At 29.6% G+C, this 23,524-nt stretch overlaps 1 protein-coding gene across 1 annotated transcript in view; it reads left to right on the forward strand.

Annotated features, from left to right (window-relative positions):
* The window catches only part of Si (sucrase-isomaltase), a 77,474-nt gene that overhangs the window by 24,358 nt on the left and 29,592 nt on the right, over positions 1-23,524 (forward strand). The window contains exons 16-28 of the mRNA XM_048814371.1: positions 1,470-1,641; positions 5,355-5,471; positions 7,445-7,599; positions 8,493-8,577; positions 9,332-9,388; positions 11,043-11,167; positions 12,924-13,012; positions 14,042-14,091; positions 14,816-14,986; positions 15,751-15,906; positions 19,245-19,445; positions 20,085-20,239; positions 22,527-22,695. Coding sequence (XP_048670328.1) covers positions 1,470-1,641; positions 5,355-5,471; positions 7,445-7,599; positions 8,493-8,577; positions 9,332-9,388; positions 11,043-11,167; positions 12,924-13,012; positions 14,042-14,091; positions 14,816-14,986; positions 15,751-15,906; positions 19,245-19,445; positions 20,085-20,239; positions 22,527-22,695 — 1,702 coding nt within the window. The remainder of the gene's footprint in view (positions 1-1,469; positions 1,642-5,354; positions 5,472-7,444; positions 7,600-8,492; positions 8,578-9,331; positions 9,389-11,042; positions 11,168-12,923; positions 13,013-14,041; positions 14,092-14,815; positions 14,987-15,750; positions 15,907-19,244; positions 19,446-20,084; positions 20,240-22,526; positions 22,696-23,524) is intronic.

Genomic DNA, 23,524 nt, shown 5'->3' on the forward strand with positions numbered 1-23,524 from the left:
TCATGAATTTGGTCCTTAGTTATTCATCACTATGTGGTCTATGTATTTAATTGGACCCTTGTTATTACATCATCATTTGTTGATCAGATATAATTATTCTTCAATAATTTGATTCAGCTTGTCATCTCTAAGTATAATTTTTTTATTTTTTTGGGGGAAAGGGGTACCAGGGGCACTCGACCACTGAGCCACATCTCCAGCCCTATTTTGTATTTTATTTAGATACAGGGTCTCACTGAGTTGCTTAGGGCCTCGAAGTTGCTGAGGTTGGCTTTAAATTTGCAGTCCTCCTGCCTCAGCCTCTAGAGCCGCTGGGATTACAGGCGTGTGCCTCTCAGCAGTATAATTGTTTTCTAAGCAATTGAATTGAGCCAAAGGTGCTCCTAAAACAGGTCCTTGATTATTTTCTGAAATCAAGTGTTTCAATCAAAATTAAAGTGTAATTTCTAAGTAGTATTTTTCCAAGTCCTTTTTAAATGCAATAAAGTAAAAAATTTACTTGATATAAAACTAAGGAAGCAGATCATCATATGTTTAAATATTATATAAGGTTCTATAACGCAGTAGTCAATAAAACATAGGTTCAATTCTTAATATATTCATAATTCTCTTATAATTAAATAACTGTGATTGAGTGTTAATTCAAATCCATGCTTTTCTCATCCCAAATCACACCATAATGTTAAAGTTTTGTACACTATTTTCATAGTGTTGCATTAGTTTTGTATTTATACTTACCACAGTATTATATATTACATTATTTAAGTCAATAAAATCTATATTTAATCCAAAATAATTAAAACAGTAATGTGGAAAAAGCATCTGGAAATATCATATTTTTTCTAAGGTATCCTGAATAAGTTTATATGTTAAATTAAAGTTTTCTATCTTTTCTCAATAATTTGGCACTGATAAAAAACTATCAATAACAGGTACCGTTAGAGATTAAAATGAATAATGCTAATAGTTGTTGCTGGTAGTTAACTTCTAGAAAATAAAAAAATTAAATGCTACATACACATAAGCTTTTTTTCTGCTATAACTGCCTGCTAACACTTGAAAATGTAAACACTAAGGTACGATTAGTCATTACTCTATAGAAAGAGTATTATATTTAAGTTCAGATTATAAACTTTGTATTTATGAAAGGATTTCAATGAGTTTAAACAATATATTACTAATGCAGATATTGAGTAGATACCATGGGCTTTTGATTTGGTAAACAATGAGTGAAGTCTTTCAAAATCTCATTGTTTCTAAAAAATATTCTTCTGTATTTGATCACGATATATTTAAATTAGTAAGTATTGATAGGTTAATAAAATTGATATAAACTTTTGAGAAAAAGCTCTTAAATATTATGAATTGGCTCAGAGAATATTCAAATTACATTTGAAACTAAAGTTTTAAAATTAGCAAATATCAGTTTTATTTTAAGGTAAATCTTATTAATTTTGTTTCATTTTAAGAGCTGTAGAAAAAGTTTTTCCTAATAAGCGAAGCTTTATTCTCACCCGGTCAACTTTTGCTGGATCTGGACATCATGCTGCACATTGGTTAGGAGATAATACTGCTTCTTGGGAACAAATGGAATGGTCTATCACAGGAATGTTGGAGTTCAGTTTGTTTGGAACACCTTTGGTAAGGCAGCTCAATGCAGTGCTATATGTATTTATAAAAGCCAAAAAAATATTAGATTTCTTGTCATTTTTCGTCATGGTGATGGAATCCAGGAACTTATTTTTGACAGGGGGTACTGGGACTGAACTCAGGGTATTCCACTGCTGAGCCACATCCCCAGCCCTACTTTGTATTTTATTTAGAGACAGGGTCTCACTGAGTTGTTTAGTGCCTCGTTTTTTTGCTGAGACTGGCTTTGAACTCCGGATTCTCCTGTCTCCTAAACTGCTGGGATTACAGGCATGCACCACCATGCCTGGCTTGAATCCAGGAATTTGTATGTGCTAGGCAAATACTCAGTCACAGAGCTGCATCCTTAGCACCAGCACATAAACTTGTAATGGCATCTTTAATGCTTTTTGGTAAAATTATTAAAGAGGATATTACAGGAATAATCTCAGTCTTCATTCTTTAGGAATTTATGAAAAAACTGAAATTTTGACATCTCTACCATTCAAACCATTACAGTATGGAAAATGGAATTAACAAAACTTTATTATGGAAACTAATTCAGAAGATAAATATAAATTATGGAAAAGAATTATATTTAAAAGTTTTTATAATCAGTTTAGATTCACACAGAAAATAAAGTTACTTCTTTTACCTAAAAAGATAAAAGAAATTCAACACAATCTCTAATTATATCAAGCAAAAATATTATATAATGTTGATATTCAAGATCACAGAGAATCCTTTGATTTAAACATGTTAAGTATATTTGGAGATTTTGGTGAAGTATTTATTCTTTCTTTCATGTGTAGAAATTACACAAGCACCAAAAAATTAAGTGAACAATCAATAAAGATCCCCCTACCACCATCTTGCACTTGGAAATTAAAAAGCACATTATCCTATTATTCATGCGCTGAAAACCAAACTGAATGGAAATGCAAAAAAACAGCAATAAAAAAGAACCTTATAGCTGAATGTTAATTATGTTTCTTATCAAATCTTGTGTTACTTCAGATATATTAGTGTAAAAGAAGAATGATAGCCTCAAATACTTAATTAAAAACAAAAAGATTTTGTTAATATTAAGTAGTGATCCAAAGAAAGGTGTATGTAACAAAATAAGACATATTAATGCAATTAAAGCAGTGTTTTGAGAAATAATTTCAAAAATTATAATACAAAGGTGGTTCATTGAAGACTTAAATAAAATACATGCATTTATAGCATGTTTTGTCAAAAAGAAAAAAATATTAGAATGTATTTTAATACAAAATGTTATTGATTGTACAAATTAAGAAACAATAACCAGAACAGCTTAGTAAATGAATTTAAGCTCTACCATATTAATGAACAATAAATTCACAATATAAAGGATATGCATTTCCCCAAATTATAATCAAAATTCAGTGCATGAGAATATTCCCTACTCGATAATGCAATGGTGTTTACCACAATGATGTGGATGTTCAAATGCATTAATATGTTAAAATAAGACAGAAGCACATGCATATATGTAAATTTGTTAAATGACAAGTACTATCCATTGATCTGTGAGGAAAGTGTCAAGTAGTTATATGAACAATTTAACATACTTTTAGAAAACAAAATAAAATGAACCCATTTCTGATACTGTGTATAAAAATCAATACCATTTCTATCCCCATTCTCTCCCACTCCTTTTACTCCCCTATACCTAATCTAAAGTAACTCTTATTCTTTCTTAGCCCCCTTCCATTGTGAATTAGCATCCACATTTCAGAGAAAACTTTTGGCTTTTGGTTTTTATGGATTGGCTGATTTCACTTAGTATGATATTATCCAGCTCCAAATGCCATAATTTCATTCTTCTTTAAGTCTGAGTAATATTCCATCATATATATATCATGATATATATCATCATACATATATATGATATATATATATATATATATATATATATATATATATATATATATATATAATATTTTTTACTGATTCATCTGTTGAAGGACACCTAGGTTGGTTCCATAATTTAGCTATTGTGAATTGAGCTGATATAAACATTGATATGGCTGTATCACTGTAGTAGAATGAACCAGACATCATTACCCTATATACAAATATAACTATATGACTACACCATGTACAACCAGAAGAATGAAAAATTATACTCCATTATATTTAATGTACCAAAGTGCATTCTACTGTCATGTATAACTAATTAAAACAAATTTAAAAAATAAAAAATTAATACCAAATAGATTAAATACTTTTGTCTTTTAATATTAACTATTTTAGGAAAAAATATAAAGAGATAAATTTATAACATTATATTATAGGAATTACACCTTAAATAGGACACAAAGGGCAAAAATCATATAGGAAATGTTTATAAATTTGATTACTATAAAACTAAAACTTCTTATCAACAGATATTTTACAAAGGAAACTTTATACTAGGAAATAATATATTCAATTCATATAACTAATAAATGATTAAAATGCAATTATAGTATACTGTAAATCTATACAAAATAAGATCAATAGAAAACATAGTAAAAAGTGTGTAGCAGACAATTCTATAGAAAGAATATCTCATATAACTCAATAAAATTAGAAAAAGATCTCAATTTCCATAGAAGTCAGAAAAATTTAAGTAGAACTTGAGTGATATATTTTTCATATAGATAGCTGAGAAATGAAAAAGTCTGAAAATATCAAGAACTATCAAGAAAATAAACAGTAGGGACATGTATTTACTGCTAATGCTTATACATTTTTCTAGCCAGTTCTGATTAAACAATGTATATTTCCAAGAAACCAGAAAAATAAATCTATGTATACATAATACTTAATAAGAGTACTTTATATGTTCATAAGGAAATATATACATCAATTTCATAGGACTATCTCTCATAGTTATGAGATCCCATTCAAAATAGAACCAGAGTAGCTCTGCTCTATGCCCTCTTCCTCTCTTCCTCTCTGCCCTCTTCCTCTTCTTTCTCTCCTCTCTCTACCCTTTCTCTTTCTCTCTGTCTTCCTCTGCTCTCTTTCTCTCTGCCCCTCCTTTTCTTCCCATTTTGGCAGCTCCCCAATAAATCTCTTGGTTGAAACAAAAAAAATAGAACCAGGGAAACATTAATATAGTTGAATCTTACCAAAAATGAAAAATACAACATGTCATTTATATGGTTAATAAACATGCAAACGACACGTCATATCATTTATTGGTACATATAGTACAATGTACTTACATAGAAAAATGAATAAATGATTATAAATAGAAAATAACTACATTCAATTAGCATTTTCTGTAGACATCTTGAAGCAAGTCTATTGGAGTGGAACTCAATTTTCTTTAGAATAATTTATTTCATAAAATCAATATGAATACGTAGTCACAGGCTTTATTCTATCAATTACTCTTATAATAATAATAAAAATTAAAGAGTTTCATTTTTATTAAGATGCAAAATATTTTAAGACAATAATTTTATCTTTACACATTGAATTAATGATTTTATCAAACAAAAATTGATAAAAGTAAACACATAGGCTAAAAATGTGTAGAGACAGTGGAGACAAAAGTATGTAAAACAATGTGGTATTAGAGGTAAAGATGGAGCAAAAACGAAAAATAGGTTCAAAAAGAAATATGTAAAGTTTAGGCATAAAATGTGATTCTCTTGGAAAATTTGAGAATTTTAATGCTATAAATAATACATATATTTGTTATTTAGGTTGGAGCAGATATTTGTGGATTTGTGGCTGATACTACAGAAGAGCTTTGCAGAAGATGGATGCAACTTGGAGCATTTTATCCATTTTCTAGAAATCATAATGCTGATGGATATCAGGCAAGTGACTTTTCTTCTCCACAACTATAGGTCTAATTATGTTCTAAATTTGTCTACAGAAGATATGATCTGAAAGATTACAGAATAATTTGCAAAGAATAGTTAGATGTTCTTGTCTCAATGCCCATATTTACATTTATATGTACATATATACACACATACAAATACAACTATTATATAAAAAATCAAGTAAGGAAATCATGAGGCAAAATATAATTATAATGTAAATATTTTATTAAAGCCTCAGTCATAAAAAATGTGTGTTAAATTGCTAGTATTTTAAGTTAGAGTCAAAGATTTTCGAGTATGGATTCTTTGATTCTGGCAATGTAAATTTCAGGTAACTTAGTTTTCATAAAAATTATACTATTAAGAATCTCCATTTTTTGTTTCATTAAAGATAAAAATTAAAGACATTTTGCAAAAAAATTTGAGTCCCAAATTATTCCATAATAAATAAAACCGGAATAAATAGGATGGGAAAAACAAAACTAAGACTTTGATAGCATGGTTCTGAACTAGTAGTAGCTCCAATACAAGGAAATGTGGAGCTGTTCAGCCAGCCCAGATTTCAGCATGTCATGGTTATATATATATATATATATATATATAATTTTTTCAGAGAAGGGTAAAGTTCAGTTAAACAATTAAGTTAATGAAATGTGTGCTGTTTAAGAATTATTCAGTATTAACACATTTATTGCCTGCACTTAATTCTTTAAAAAGAAGATGACAACTCCTCATTTTGGCTTCAAAGGTGGCATGAGGGAAAAGAAAAGGGCAAATTGGAGGTTAGCCACTTCCTAATCCATCCAATGATGGTGAGTAGTTCACCCAAAAGATACTCAGGAGCAATTCATGTCCATAGTAGATCCTGATATGGATTATATTGTACTTTGTATTAATTGGTGTTTTCCAAGAAGTAGATGGTATGACAGAATTAATGTGTTAGGGATTCATTGATGAAATACTTGTGAAGGACAACTGGCAGGAGACTTCAAACCACAAATCAGGTCTCAAGCAGGGAAGCTGGCCAGGAAAGAAGGTGATTTGGTAAGGAGAATCACCTATTGCAACATAGTTTCACAGTTTCATTGAGGTCAGATGGGGATGTTTAAGGCCAAGTTGACCACTGAAAGAGTCCTACATCTCCTAGAATAGGGTGTGCAAAGTATTCCTGTCATGAACATTCAATGGTTAGGAGCAGCCAAAGTGAAACAGGATTTCAGTGTAAACATAAATGTAAATCCAGAGAAACAGTGGCTGCTATCTTGAGTAAATTTCCTAAAAGGAGATCTAAACTGGCATTCCCACAGGTTACCTAAGGAGGTTAGCTAATCTAGACTGTTAGTTGGGGCTCAGTAGAAATGCTGCACTTCAAGGTTCAAGACTGCAGACTGGCCAGGTAGCTCTGCTCCCTATATTCCTGGGAGAGTGGACTACCTGGGTGTATTCTAATGGTAGTGACAATCACAAGACAGTAGATCCTCAAGCAAGCACATTTCAATACTGTGCTTGATTATGACACACATACTGTCATCCCACTGGCCTAAACTACTTCAGAGATCTGAGCACAACATCAAGTATGGTAACAACTTGTGATGGTAGGAACACCCTGCTCAATGATAGGGACTACAAATTACATGGCCAAGGATGTTAGTACAATGAAATATTGAGGCCAATAATTAATTCTACCACAACTAACAGGTGAAACTCCTGTTTTGTTTTAAAAAAAGTCATCTTCCCTGATACATTTGTATCAGAAATATCTAATGTAAATCTTATTAAATACATAATCAACTAAATAGAAATATTTATCACACACTGTGATGACGAAATAAGGACAATTTTAGCTTTTTTATAAGCAAGCTCATATATATAATTTGTGTTTCAGAAATACATGAAAATGTTTCTATATCAATATACATTTACATTTTAGCTTTCTTATTTTAATTTCCCTTTTTATCCTATAGCATCAGGATCCCGCATTTTTTGGACAGAATTCGCTTCTGGTCAAATCATCAAGACACTATTTAAATATTCGCTATACCTTATTACCTTTCCTCTATACTCTGTTTTATAAAGCCCATATGTTTGGAGAAACAGTAGCAAGACCAGTTCTTCATGAGTGAGTACTATGCATAAGAATTAAAATATCTTTTAAAATATATTAAGACACACATTGAAAAGATTAGAAGAGATAAATTACAATATCAAGTGAATCTATGTTTGCTTATATTTACAATTATATATATAATTTGACAAATAACATAATGATTTTACTAAACATAATTTGTTGGATGGACAACATTAATTATAGAAATGTTACAACTGAATAAAACTTACAAGAAAAACATACATATAATATGTTAGGGAAATTATATCAGTAAGATTAAACACAGAATCATTGAAAGTATATCAAGTGTGCATTGTAAAATCATGTAAATATAAATATTTATGTAAATATAATCATGTAAATATAAATATTGTAATATAAATAATAATAAATCATGTAAATATAAATATTGTAATATAAATATTACAATGTAAAATGCTTAAAAAACGCGAATTGTGCTTATACTTGTATAACATGATTACAATAAACCTTTCCTCAAGAAATGACTTAAAGACCTTTTCAAATACATTTCAAAACTGGAGTTTTAAGATGAAAAAGTTTAAAAGGAAAAGAGTAGAATATGAAAGATTTGTGGTATTTGATAAAGCTAATTACAGGAGAAATTAAAAAATAATTTATTACAGACTCAAAGTAGCCATATCACCTATGGAAGATTTTTTCTTGAATATCAGAACTAATTTCTTTAATTTCTCCCTATTCTCTCCCTTCCTTTTAACTGTGAGATGAATCATAAATAATGTAGGAACTATTGGTTTAAAATCACACCTTCTAAGCAAGTAAAATGAATAATGATACTCAGGGAAAACTGAAAATATCAAACAAACAAGGAATTTGGATATATTTATTTTGTATTATTTTATCTTAAACATTGTCGTTGTTCTTAGGTTTTATGAGGATACAAGCAGCTGGATTGAGGATACTGAGTTTTTATGGGGCCCTGCATTACTTATCACTCCTGTTTTGAAACAGGTAAGTTTTACAAATTTAATAAATTTATTGCTTAAAGGGAACTTTGTATTATTAAATCCATATTTAATTATGAAGCATCTGGGTTATAGATGTTACTCAATGGACTGTTTCAAGATTATAAGTGTTTAATTGAATACTAAAGTGCAGAAGACATTTAAAAATTATAAGGATATTAAGTAAATCTATGCTTATCAAATATATAATATGTATTAAAGGCATAGGCATTGCATAAAACTAATATTTTCTTGTAAAAGCTTTTTTATTTAATCGAAGTCAAGTTTAACATTAATATCAGTGAGCTTTTCATTAAATAAACATAAATGTTGAAATTTTGTTAAAGTGTAAGTAAAGGGTAATCTGAGAACTATCTGATCTTAAGAAAGTGTTCAAAAATAGTGGAGCGAATTGGTGGTTCCTGTCTTTTAATGTCTCTGTGTCTGTGGAGAAATATACAGAAATGAACATATTTACATTCACAATGATCATACTTTATAGCAGTATAAGTGCATTCATGCATTATTTTAATTGATACCTAAAATAATTTCATCTTTGCCTCTTTGATTTTGCTTATTTTTTACATTTTGATGAGTAATGCTAGGAAAATGGCACTTTGATTAGTATCCATAGGAGATAATGGTGTGTGACAACAAAGAGGAAATTTAAATTTTTCCTCTTGAAAAATGGAAAGCCCAATGTATTATTTGATTAAAAATTTTAAAAAATTAAAAGTACATATTGTCTTGCTTCAATTTAGGGAGCAGAATCAGTGAATGCATTCATACCTGATGCTACTTGGTATGACTACGAAACTGTAAGTAAATTTAATACACATTTGAGCTAATAACTATTATATTTTCAAACATCTAGACATGGAAACTTAACTCCAAATATATGGCATACCTATTTTTAAGAGTTCTGTAATTATTATAAAAAGAATATTTTGAGAACTGTGTAAAAAATAGTGAAAATATACTCTGTTGCACATGAGCTATGCTTTAATGTAAAGTTCTATTTAGTCTAAGGAGGTATTGTTATTCATTTAAAACGGAATAAAAGAAGTTTTTTAGGATATAGTAGTAGTTTACTTTAATGCTTTTCTATTTTATATATTTAATTATATTTGATTACTGAAATAATGTTATACATTTGCTTTTATATGGTATATTTAAACATTTGTAGAAATATTTTCATTTTATTCTTGTAAAGGCAACATAACATCATTCATGCGCAATCATTTTCATTTGGCAATACCTCTTAGAAGTACTTATTTTCAAAGTTATTTTGTTGTATATTGTTTAATTTGCTAAGCAGAGCCTTTAATTTTATAAAACAATTTTTATGAAGAAACTATACATGCTAACTTTATTTTCTGTGTGTGAAAGTCAGTCAGTTTCCCTATGTTTTAAATTTGTTATTGTTATTTTAATTGTACATATTTGGGATAGGGTGTAACAATTTGACATAAGTACACAATGTGTGAAGATCAAATCAGTGTAGTAAGCATTTCAATTTCCTTAAACATTTAACTTTTTAAATTCACACATAAGAAGTGTACATACTTATGAAGTATGATGGAATATGTCAATCCATGTAAATATTGTGATCTGATTAAATCAGAGTAATTACCTTTTTCATTTTCTTATCACTAAATTGTTTTTGGAGACTTTGAACTCTTCCTAGTTATTCATAAACTATACAATGGGTTATTGTGAACTAAAATTACCACCTCAGTGTATTGTAGAACAGTAAAACTTTTATTTCCAATTGCACTTTGGTACCTATTACTTAATCTCTCTCTGCCTCGCTTCCTCCAGAAAACAATATAGGGGGTTTCTTAAAAAAATAACAATAGATCCACCAAATGATATATCTATCCCAAAGGAAATTATATGAACACACTTGCACTTCTATGTTTAGTGATATACTATTCACAATACATATGATATGGAATCAACTTAAATGTCTATTAGCAGATAAATGGATAAAGGATGTATGTATGTGCACAATAGTATATTATTCAGTCCTAAAAAATGATATCTCTAGTATTTGCAGCAAAATGGATGGAACTGGAGGATATTGTGTTGAATGAAATAAGCCAGATAAACACCACATGTTTTCTCTATCTCATGTGGATGCTAAAATTGTTGATCAGTATTTAAAATTGTGATTACTAGAATCACATTAAATTTAAAGTAAATGGTAGAGTGGGGTTATCTAAAATTATTATTAATTAACATTCAAAGAAAATTAATTTCTCCATATCAATCTTTTGAATTTTAGAGAAAGCAAATTTATTTTTTCTTTGATTTATATAGCAAACTAAAGGAATAGAATTTTCTTAAAAAGTTAGAAAGTAATATAATCATATTCATTTGGTTGATATGAATGCTCAGAATAAAAATGTGGAATGGAATTTAAACCTTTCACTGATAATAAAAAGACCTTCCATTTTTAAAAAATATTAGGGTGCAAAAAGGCCATGGAGAAAACAGCGGGTTGATATTCCTCTTCCAGCAGATAAGATAGGGTTACATCTCAGAGGAGGTTATATTATCCCTACCCAAGAACCAGCAGTAACAACAACAGCAAGGTAAAATGAGTCACTAGCTGAAATCTGCAATTTAATTTGTGTTAAGAGTTCATATTTTTCTTAAGAATCAGAGATTAATGTTTAGTTTTTTTCACCAGAACATATTTGACACACAGAGGTAATGCTTAACTATAATCTTCATGGTTACAAAAAGACTTAGTTTTTATATATAAAAGCAAATGTCTTGATTAAAAAAATTAACACTATTGGATTAAATATTTTTTCATTACCAAATATTTAGTCATGTTCTCTCTAGAACATAGAGGATTAAAGATAATCTCTGGTTCTTGATAAAAATGTAAAATACTAATTCTTGTTATACAATTTGAAGATGTGTCAGTATTTACATGTTTGGATTTTTAACACACACTGTCAACAATTTTTTCTTTCTCCTAAAATGTTTTACTTTTAATTTGTTAAGTGAGCAGACGCGGTAGCATTTGCCTATAGAAGGCTGAGGTGATAGAACTCTGAATTTGAGTCCAGTCAAAGCTATTTAGGGAGAGCCTGTCTCAATAAAACAAAACAAATAAAAAAAAAAATCTCCAAATACTCCATACTTCAGTATTATATAGGATGGCTCAATAGTTTGTTGACCAAATAATTAAATATTTTTTTAAACATTGGTAAATGAAGTAGATATTTCAGTTTAGGTAAAGTACAATAGAGAAACAGTTTTCTAGTAGGACTGTTAAATATTTCTATATTCAGAATAAAATAAGAAACTTAGTGATTCTGGTGTTTTATTTTGCAGTATTGAGTCCAAGAGCATAGTAGTCTCTTTTAATTCACCTAATTTCCCATTTTCTGCAACGCCTTCCATGACTTACCTTGCTACATTTTTTATAACTGAAAATTTTATATATATGAAAGTATATTATTTACTTTTCTGTGTACCATGTATGTGCATATAGACTATAAACTCCATGAAAACAATTATGTGAATTTTTTCAATTTTATCTTTCCAATTTTGTATAGTTCCTGGCCCATCAAAAGCTATTTTCTGTATATACTTACTTGAAGGAACAAATTAATGAGAGGATGACTATATGTTAGTAATTAAATTACCTTGGTGTTCTAGAATTGTTTATTCTTATAATGTAACTTTAATGACCACGCTCTCAAAATTGGTCATTGAGCTGTATTGAACAAGAGAAACCACCTTTGTAAATGTGTATTGGAAAGAATATATTCTGTATAAAACAGTTACTTGGACATTGTATCCTCAGGGGTGCTATTTGTGGAGATATATAACTAAGGAAAATATTTTTATTGATCACATGTCTCATTACTCCTGTTACAATTATCTTTATTTTAATGTTAGATATTTCATTAAAGATATTTAGAATTTTTGACATCATGTCTTCATTATTTTGTGTATAAGTTGTGGACTTTATACACTGCAATTTAGGGTGATGCAAGTTGAATTGAGCATTGATAAGACATCATTTTATTTTCATTTCACTTGAAACCTTATACTATTTAAATTTTGCAGATGTCATAACATAAAAACTTCATTACCACACTATTATACTTATTTATTTTATATATTTTCTAAGAAAATAAGTTATCTCTGCATTCACATAATAATATTGGTACTGAAAAATTTCTAGCATAGGCACTAATTTGTGAATATCAGTGATCTTATGTTGCTGAAGAACTACAAAACTATTAGGTTGAAATGGACTTACTTATAGGATATTTCACTTACATAAATTTTTAAAAATTTATATGCACACTTACTTTTACTCAACAGCCGTAAGAATCCTCTAGGACTCATTATTGCATTAAATGAAAGTAACATGGCACAAGGAGACTTTTTCTGGGATGATGGAGAAAGTAAAGGTAAGTTTCCAGGTAACGTGTTTTTTAATGTTTAGTGGGATAATGTTGCATTTTGAATGTACTGATAAAAATAGGATTCATTATGTTATTTTTATGGTTTTTAGTTATTCCATGAAATTAACATTATTTGACATATATATATATATATATATATATATATATATTCAATTGAAATATCTAGTTTTGTCTATTGGCTTTTTGTTTAGTTCTTGACAATTGTGTATATCTTTCTATGCCATGTTAATATTTTAAAATTAAAATTTTAATAAATTTCCATATGCACAACTAAATTATGACTGTAGTTCTGAAAATTGTGTAATTGTAAACAAAAAGGGAAACTGATATTTAAGGGGAAACCAATATTTAAATATTTTTAAATTAATGTCAAATTGCTTGAGGTAAGAATGTTTTACAATTTATTCCCATTATTCAGTATCTTAAATTTTGTTTTCAGCAACAAACTGGAGAATTAGTACACCAAAAAGAAAAGTAGAAATAAAAACAGGCATTTTTGTGCTAATATCTAATTAAACCATAATATATTTATGTGTGTTAGTCAACTAAATTATAGATTAAAGTCTATCTCAATCTTAAGATATCTCCAGATTCAGTCTTTATCTCTAAAAACTGGAAAGTAATTTAAAAATAAATTAAAAGATAGGTAATAAATTTATGGTATGCCATGTCTTCTACAAAAAACTTGACATGTGATTTCCTAGGTAGGGAATAAGATAAATATCATTAAAATGATAAACGTGATTATACATCTTTTATGATTTTCTAGAAACATATTAGCACTTTGAAAAATTAGGCAAATAGGTTTTCTTCACCTTAACTTACAGGGAAATTAAAATGCTAAGATTATTTTGTGTACAGATAATTATGAAACTCAATATAAAAGCAAAATTGTTTAGGAATCTTCATTAATAAATTGTATCTACTTTTTAAAATATTGTTTTATATAACTGTAAAAAAAGCAAATAATTTAATTATATTTTAATCTGAAGATTTGATTATTTTCCATTTCAGACTCCATAGAGAAGGGCAACTATATATTATATACATTTTCAGTTTCTAATGTAAGTATTCTCCTTTAATACATAGTTAAATGTATATTTTGTTAATGTATGGGTTATTCTTTCATTATGAATTATTTTAAAAATAATAATAAATAATTCTACCTCAAGATCTTACCTAAATGCAATGAAATAGTCATTAAATTAAATTGTTAAATTCAAGTTGTTAAATCATGAACAAATTATTATTATGAAATTTTATATTTAATTGTACTAGATGATTTTTCATACTAAAATTTGTGCACTGAAGTCTTTGGGCTTCTTAGGTATAATGTTGGGTTTTAAGCAACAGGTCCTAGGAAAATAATTTTGATATATTTGAAGATGTTTTAGTATATCAGTCACTGTGGTAATAAAGCAGATTTTGGTGGAGAATGAAAAAAATCTATATCCAGGTTAAATTTTTATTTAACTAATAGTGATTATTTTTATAGAGGCTGAATTTCTTTTTCTTTATATATTCTTGTTGCCCAAACTAAGTTATTCTTTATCAATGTGGGGGCCAAAATTAGGAGGGGCACATATGAATTGCATCAGGAGAGATTTAGGTTGTTTCTGAAAATAAAGTTTTATGTCATGTATATGAAAAACGAAGAGATACTTGCTTGGGGAGAGGTGAGAATGGAGAGGTAGATGATTGAAACTTTTTCTTTTTTATATCTTACATTATTTCAGGTTAGTATGTGATGACTCTCTGTATGACATTATAAGCTTTTATTTTCCCCAGAACAATTTGAATATTGTATGCTCACATGCATCATATCAAGAAGGAACTACCTTAGCATTTGAAACTATCAAAGTCCTTGGGTTGACAGATACTGTTACAGAAGTTAAAGTGGAAGAAAATGGACAGCCAGTGATTCTTCACAGCGATTTTACTTATGATGCTTCCAACCAGGTAAACCATCTTACAAAATATTTTAGTTGTGGTATACTCTCATATTTATTGTTAAAGAACCATAATTTTTTAAAATTATTTTTCTTCACGAATTCTCCCTCCCTCCCTCCCTTCTTGCCTTCCTTCTTTCCTGTCTCTTTCTCTATCCTTCTCATTTTTTTTCTATTTGGTATAGTGCTCTATTGCTTCCTTTTCAACTTGTACCTGATGCATTTTAAGTACTGGATGCAATTAGGTTAAGAAGAAATATGTATTTGTCCTCTGAATCTGGAAGCTTCCTTCTAAAAAAGAGATCAACTTTTTCCCCCATTATATTCTTTGAGGAAAAGTACATTTACTTTATACCTAGTATGTCTGAGATATTGTACCAGTTGCTTTAAATTTCATATCTAATTCGTTCTGTATTGCACTCTCTTTTAGAAGAGCAGAATCTGGGGATATTACAGTTATACAGTATTCCCAAAGACTCATTAGCATTAAATGATAGAACTGAAAAGTGAACTCATGTCTGGAATTAAAGATAATAGATTTCTTCCATTTTCTACAATCTCTCATAGTTACTCCATCTTGGAAGTTTTACTTACTGGAATTGCATTATGTTTTTCTTCTTTCTCTTCTATTCTTTAAGTATTGTAGCAAAACTATTAACGATTTATTTTGAAGAATTTCCGTGGCTGTCACATATTGTAAAATGTTAAATATTTTTAATTGTCCGTGGTCAAATTAAATAATTATTTAAAATCTTTCTTATTTTGTCTTCAAAGATTCTCTTAATTAGAAGTCTCAACTTAAAACTTGGAAAAAGCTTTATGGTTAGATGGAATCAAGTTTTCACTGAAAATGAGAGATTTACTTGTTATCCAGATGCAGACGAAGTAACTGAACCAAAGTGCATACAGCGTGGTTGTTTATGGCAAACGGTAATTTTAACTATGACTCGATATGATTTTCACATAAGTATTTCAATGTGAACTTTACATATTACAGTTTTAATTCCATGGCATATAAATAAGATTCATACACAGAATCATGCAGAATTTGAAATCAGAAACTGTACTTTATATTAATCAATTATTCAAAGACTTACCTTAATAATTCCAAGACTCAATGGGTGTTTAAATTGCTTTCCAGACAGTTTGAATAGTGTAACTTTATTTAATAAAATTGTGCTTTATTTGTGGCACTTTGTTAGATATTGGCTGTAGGAGACCAGGTTAACTGGGTAAGCTAGTTTGCCATTGATGAACAGTCTCTCAAACGAGTTGTCTCTAGATATTAAAACTTATGAAGGTGTGTGATGGGATAAAGTTCTGTTCTTTTAAGAGACGATAATATCTAGCCATTTATTTTGGCCATTCTCTCATCTGAATAGTGTTGGTTGTGTATAGAAGTGTTTTTACCAATACTACAGAAAAGGGATATGAGAAACATGTCCTTTTGCTGTGTTTTTAAAATGCTGGCCTTTTGGTTACATCACCAGGTTTTGGCAGTAGAAATAGTTATTTCCTATAACCAAGGCACTGAATTTATATATTATACCATGGAAATCAAAACACATCTGTCAGCAACTTCCCAAGAGTGTCTGCATTTGTATGAGACAATAAGTAGAATTTCTGCTTCCAGAAAAATTGCCTTCATTCTTCTCGGTTGCTTGATAAAGGAGCATAATCTTCAACTTAGGAAAAAACAGGGAACAATTGAACAAAGAAGTGAGGAGAACAGATTCTGAGATTCATGAGAGCCAAAGAATGAAATATTTTTATTTCTTCTGTGTTCCCTTTAAATTCCAGCTATCCTTTCAAATACTCTCATCCCCATTCCATTCAAAGCATGCTCACTTTCTTCCATTATCAAAATTTGAAGAAAGGTGAGAAAAAATTTTCTAAAGCAAATTTTACTACTTCTCAACAAAATTGTGAAAATTTTTCTGTTTCAAGAACAATTAATATTTTAGCATCTGAAGATTCTTGTATGAAGTAAGTGAAGCTTTAATGGGATGCCAGATGATTGATGCATACATCCTTCCTTTGGAGCATTATGTTTCTTCATTAGCAAATATGTTTTTGGGACCTACTGTGTTCTAATTACTGCTCTAGGTCAACAATTTAAACAAAATCTACTGGCCATGTTACAGTTTGTATTCTAATATGGGAAAACAAACAATAAGGAAATTATGTGTCGGGTAAGTGCTATGGAGGAAAATAAACAAGAAAAGAAAAAATACCAGTAGTGTAATATGGACACAGCTGTAATTAGGGTAGCAGATATACAGTATTTAAAACCAGGTAATAAGATAACATTATTAAGGTATGAACTTGATTAGATAGGAAAGAAGAGTTCAAAGACCAAACCCTTGTTCATTTCTACACTTCATAAGGAAAATGAGGAGGAATTAGAAAGGATATTGATAAACAATAGGAAAAGCAATAAGTTGAAAATAAAGTATTTGCTGGATTGGAAAGCAAGTGAATAATAACACATTGTAAGACAGGAAAAAAAGATCAATTGTGCAAAACATTTTTTCTAAATCAGTAATATGAAGACTGAAAACCAACATATGGATTTGGCAGAATGAAAGTGATAACATTGAGAAGCAAAATATTTGTGGATTGTTTGAGGGTAAAATCCTGACTACAGTAAATGTAAGTGAAAATCAAGAAAGGTATTGCAGATAGTAAGACAGTGAATATTATGAATTCTTATATGTTTTGCTGTAAAGAATACAGAGAAATCGAAAAAGAGCTGAAGAAGTTAGTGTGGTAATGTTTTTTTTTTTAATTTAAAATAAGAGAAATAAAATTAACTAATACTATTAAGAATAACCTATTTAAATATAACATTTGTTAGAGTGGAGAACTGAGGGATAAATGTCCTTTTAAGCAGAGAGACAGAATTGGGTATACATATGAGAAGATTCTCCTTGAATGGAAGCCAAACTGTTCATGTTATTTAACAGTAGGGGGCACATATAATATCTGGTCATGATTTCATTCTGATTGTTTTCCTTTCCATGAGGTGATTATGAGAATAAGGAAAGATGTATTAGTGGGCAGAGAATACAGAAAAACATCATGCAGCCCAGAGTAATGGTTAACAGGATTGGGAAATACAGTTATGAGTACATCATTAAGATCAATTACACCCACCATGATTATAGAATCTCAGGTCTAATATATTGTCATTTTAGCATCATCAATGATTCAGGCATATCTATGTTTACCACTTGATTTTACTCAGAGTTACATCATGACTTCTGTCAATGCATTTGCTTTCCATATATAACAAGAAACATGGAAAGGTAAGGACTAGCCCAGTTTAATCTATTTAGGTCAACATGCTCTTTTAGGGAGCCTTGGGGTCTTACACAACTCTTGTCAAAGAGACTTGGAAATAATAAGGAGTATATTTCTTCTCCCAACAATATAATAAGTTAATAAATAGATATATAGGAAGAATGGATTTGTGATAAAGCAACTACCATTTAGTACCAGAATTTATCACTTTTCTTCCTTAGGTTCTAGCCTCCACCTCTTTATAAACCAGTCAGCTCTGAGCTTTGACTGTAATTTCTATTTTAAATTCTGGTCAAGATAGAATTGACCAAGGCCTAAGAACTAGTCATCAAAGAAGGGTTAAATAGGTTCCTTATAAATAGAACAAGAGAACCTAAGCAAATACCCTTGTGATGGTTGTCACATGTGTGTGATGTGTGTGTGTGTGTGTGTGTGTGTGTGTGAGCTCTAAATTTATTTATTTTTTATTGCTTGGAGCCACTTTTACATGCAAAAAGCGATAGTCAAGTCACAATGAAGAAAAAGAAAAATGTGTTATCAAAATATGAGACTACTGTACTTAATTTTTATAAAGAAAACAGATCTATTTTTTTTTAATTGCAAACCTATGACAGTTTGTGTTTCAATTCTACTGTTCTACCTTTAGATTCAAATGATATTTTATATAACAATTATAAAACCCAGTGTTTCAGATTGTTTTATACTTTTCCTTTCTAAATCACACATTTGATTAAATATAAATCTAGCTCAATTTTAAATTTAATTTTAATCTATATTTTTATTTTGAAATAGTCTTGTTAAGTTGTTCAGGTTGGCTCTAGACTTGCCATCCTCCTGCCTCAGTCAACCTAGTAACTGGGATTGCAATTATGAGCTACCATTCTCAGAAGGATGCCTTATGTTTTTAAGAGTCAAATGATCCAATGCTTACACTTTCTGACAATAAACATACATTGTATTTTTAGGCCTTATCCAGTGCTCCTCCGTGTTACTTTCCTAAACAATACAACCCTTATGTAGTCACCTCAACTCAGTATTTACCAACGGGTATAACAGCCGACCTTCAGTGGAATACTGGAAATGCTAAGATAGCGCTACCATCTGTTTCCATTTCAACTCTGCGTGTGGAGGTGAAATATCACAAAAATGATATGCTGCAGTTTAAGGTATGTTCAATATAAACTATTACAATACTTGACTCAGCTCTTGAAATAAGACATTTTTAGTAGATTAAGCATTTGCATTTTGAATGTAATTTTACAGGTTATTAATTAGCTTGATGATGTTTTGATTCTATACAATTTTTTTCCACACAGCTCGTAGGTAAATGATCATTAAATAAAGCTTCTCATCTTTGCTAATTTTTGGTATTAAAAAAAACAAGCAGTGGTAATTTTAAAAAAACTAAATTCTTGTTAAATACATAAGTTCTTATTACACGTATGACCAAAAATATTGAAAAAATGTTTGCATTGTTTATGTGTGAAAGGACATACACATTTTATGGTTTATTCATAAAATGGACCATTTACCTCTAAAAGTTTCATTTTTGATTTCTTTTTTAGAAAATGACTCAAAAAACATTTTTTAAAAGATCCCCAAATTCTCAAATTGGATCCCATTTATATTTGTGCATCTCAAATGCTATGTAAATACAATAGGCCATAGATTTAGAATTATATATTTTATGCACAATAATTTTAAATAATCTTTTAGGACAATTACTTAAATTAGTAAATAATATTTGCATGCTGTTTCAGCAATAAGAATAAGCTACATCTACTTTTATTATTTCTCTGCAATAGATTTATGATCCCCAGAATAAGAGATATGAAGTTCCAGTACCATTAAACATTCCAACCACTCCAACAAGTACTTATGAAAACAGACTTTATGATGTTGAAATCAAGGAAAATCCTTTTGGCATCCAGATTAGACGGAGAAGCAGTGGAAGAGTTATGTAAGTGATTGAATCATTTGATGTGAAAGATATTTTAATTTTATTTGAAGAAAGAAAAGGTAGTATTATTATTTTCATAGCATTCACCATACTAGAATAGTATCACATTAAAAAGTTTTAGTCATATTGAAAAGTTGCCAATTTTAAAATTAGACACTTAGTACACCTACAGGACTATCATAAAGGACCAGTGTAAAATTTCATTTGCATGTAAATGTGATTAATTTTAATTAATAAATATGATACTTATTCCTTTAAACATCTAGCCTTCTGTTGAAGAGCATGTTGTGTTGGTAAAAATAATAATTGAAAATAAGTCATAGAATTATTTCATTGGAACTGGGTAAAGTTTACTTGGACTGAAATCTGAGAGTTAATATTTTGTCTTCCAGTTTTGATGAACAGAAACTGAGATAAAAGATATATATTTATTTTTGTGTCAAAGTAAATAAATTTATTTTTGAAATGCTGTCTTTATTTTAGTCAAACTATAGTGTATTAAAATGTATTTTATATGTTGCAAGCTCTAAAGATTAGATGATTGGCAGAATACAAATGATGAAAAAAAACATGTCTGTACTTATTTAATTTTTATTTTGTTTTGACAAAGTTTTATTAAAAAAATGAGAAACTATTTTTTTCAAAGAAAATCCTGATAAAGGGCATTATTTATGGTTATTTGGAAGAAATTAATTTCTATTAAGTAGTTTTACAAAATAAGTAATATAAAACTTTGAAGTTGTCCCAAGTTATTTATAATATTTATGTTTTTGTCCTGCCAATTTTTTCCCTCCTCCTTTATATTATTCTTGCAAATAACCCAAATAATAATACATTCTTTTAACACATTTTCACAAACAGTGATATTAATAACTATAAAAGAATAATTGAGAGCAGTAATTGGGAAGAATTTAGAATTAAAATATTTATTGTGCTTACAGTTTATTGTGATACTGATTTATGTTTGTTTCATAGGTAGAAAAACATTTATAGTGATGATCTCAAAGCCCAGGTGAAAAAGATAACATGCCATATCATATTGTGTATTTGAATCACTCTGAACTTCACATTAAATTAATTTAATTATAATTTCTGAGAAAAAGGAAAATGAAGATTTATTGCTTTGCTAACAAAAGAGAAATGCAGGGGATTCCTGTCCCAAAAGCTGTGATTCTGCCCTTTAGCAGGAACAGGGGGCTTTTAAAGAGGTGATGCCAAGGCTGCATTATCCAGGTGTTCTCTATTGGAGTTGTAATTCACTTGTTAATTTGGGAGAGTCATTTCTGAGATGTTCTGGCATCATCCCCAAAGTCTGGATTACTTCCTTCCTTAGGTGGGTGTGTACTTAAGGACAGAAAGATCTGCCTAAAAGGGGAAGAAAAGTAATTCTGTTTCCCCTGAGTTTAAGGAGGGGGAGAGACCAGGGAGGAGCAGGGAGAGAGGAAGAGAAAAAAACATGTCCATTTTAAAAATCAGTTGCCCTGGCACAGCAGCAAGGGCTATATTCAAAGCATAAAGTGAACTACTGTTACATTTCCCCACTGTGTGGAAATGCCTAATAATAATGGTCAAAAAGGACTTTAGAGTCACAAATTTGTCTGGAATCAATTTTGAGCCTGATCTAAAAGACCTATACATTTTCCTAACCTCCTATGTTGGTAAAGTCAATCTGTTTTCTCTGATATGAGTTACTGTCTTGCTGTTTTTCAGAGACTGGCTGAAATATTAATTGCTTTCGTGCTAACTGTTTACAAAAAGATGTAATACTTTGCTGTCTTGTTTATTATTGGCTTAGCATGATTGCTTCCCTATGTGTGCCTTGTCCAGTCACCTGTTATCTGCCACTGTGGACCTCTGAACTGCTCTGAAGCTGAATGCCTTTAACTGTCCATGCCTCACCTGATAGAGAATAAGGACTTTGTGTTGCTTCCCCCAACTTTGCCCCCTTTCAGCAGGAAGCAGCTTGGAGATATCATCATCTGTTTTTCTGCTGAGTGGACATTAATTTTATTTTTAAAATAATTTTTGTATAAAGATAAATACATGCAACCACATTATACTTCTTATATTTCACATATGGGTATGTGAAACATATTTCACACACACTCCTTAACCAAAAGAAAAATGTGTCAGCATAATTATCTATGTTCATTTAGTACCTGGCACAATTAGGTACATAGGGAAAATTATTTGTTTTTAGATCACCAAGGAAAGAATTCCTATCATTATTTGTGATACTACTTTGTATGACTTTTCCAGGAATAACATTGTTTTCTTTTGCTTTCAGTTGGGATTCTCGAGTGCCTGGATTTGCATTTAATGACCAGTTCATTCAAATATCTACTCGTCTGCCATCAGAATATATATATGGTTTTGGGGAAGCGGAACATACAGCATTTAAAAGAAATCTGAACTGGCATACTTGGGGAATGTTCACAAGAGACCAACCCCCTGGTGTAGGTACCAACATGTGAATATCTCATGAGGCAACAAAATTCATATTTAGCATTCAATCCTTTTATTTGTAATCCTTTTATTTGTTCAAGATTGAAGTATATAATGAAAAAGAGGCTAGAGATTATTAGATCTGCTAAAATGATTTTTTGAAAAATATATAAACAAAATCACCATAAAATACAGGTGAAAGTAGAGGATAGATAACGACATGCATTAAAACACCAGATTGTGATCCAATGTCTTAACACTTTCAATTGCACGGAAAACACATGGTTCATTCAGTGTTCCTGCAAATTAACTGCCTAGATTTCTTGTAGGGTTTACTGTTACTTCTTAGATAATGATTTGATTCTAACTTTTCTTTTTAACCCACAACTGAAGTTTTGCATTTTTGAGACTAAACTTTTAGTCACATCTTTACAGAATACTTTTATAAACTCATAACTTTCCCCAGGGTTCTGTCTTGTTAATGGTACATTTCATGAATAGCTGTGGCATTGTTAAATTAAAAAAATATATACATATATGTGCATTTTAAAATCGGTTATATATATACATATACACACGCACACACACATATATGACTTATAATTTTTTAAAACATATCATGAAGAAAATCCATGTTAATAAAAACTAAAACAGTTTAATTCTTCACATATATATGTACCTAAAATATAAATTCAGTAACAGAAGCAAATATGTGCATAATTGCAAATGTTTTTATTGAGGTGTTCAAACAACTTTTGCTTTTTAAAATGACTTTTCATGGCAATAAGTTACTGAGATTGAAGTGTGGAACAATGTATTAAAAGTGTTACAAGTGCAAAA

This window comes from Marmota marmota, unplaced genomic scaffold (genome assembly GCF_001458135.2).
Source record: "Marmota marmota marmota unplaced genomic scaffold, marMar, whole genome shotgun sequence".
Taxonomy (NCBI): Eukaryota; Metazoa; Chordata; class Mammalia; order Rodentia; family Sciuridae; genus Marmota; species Marmota marmota.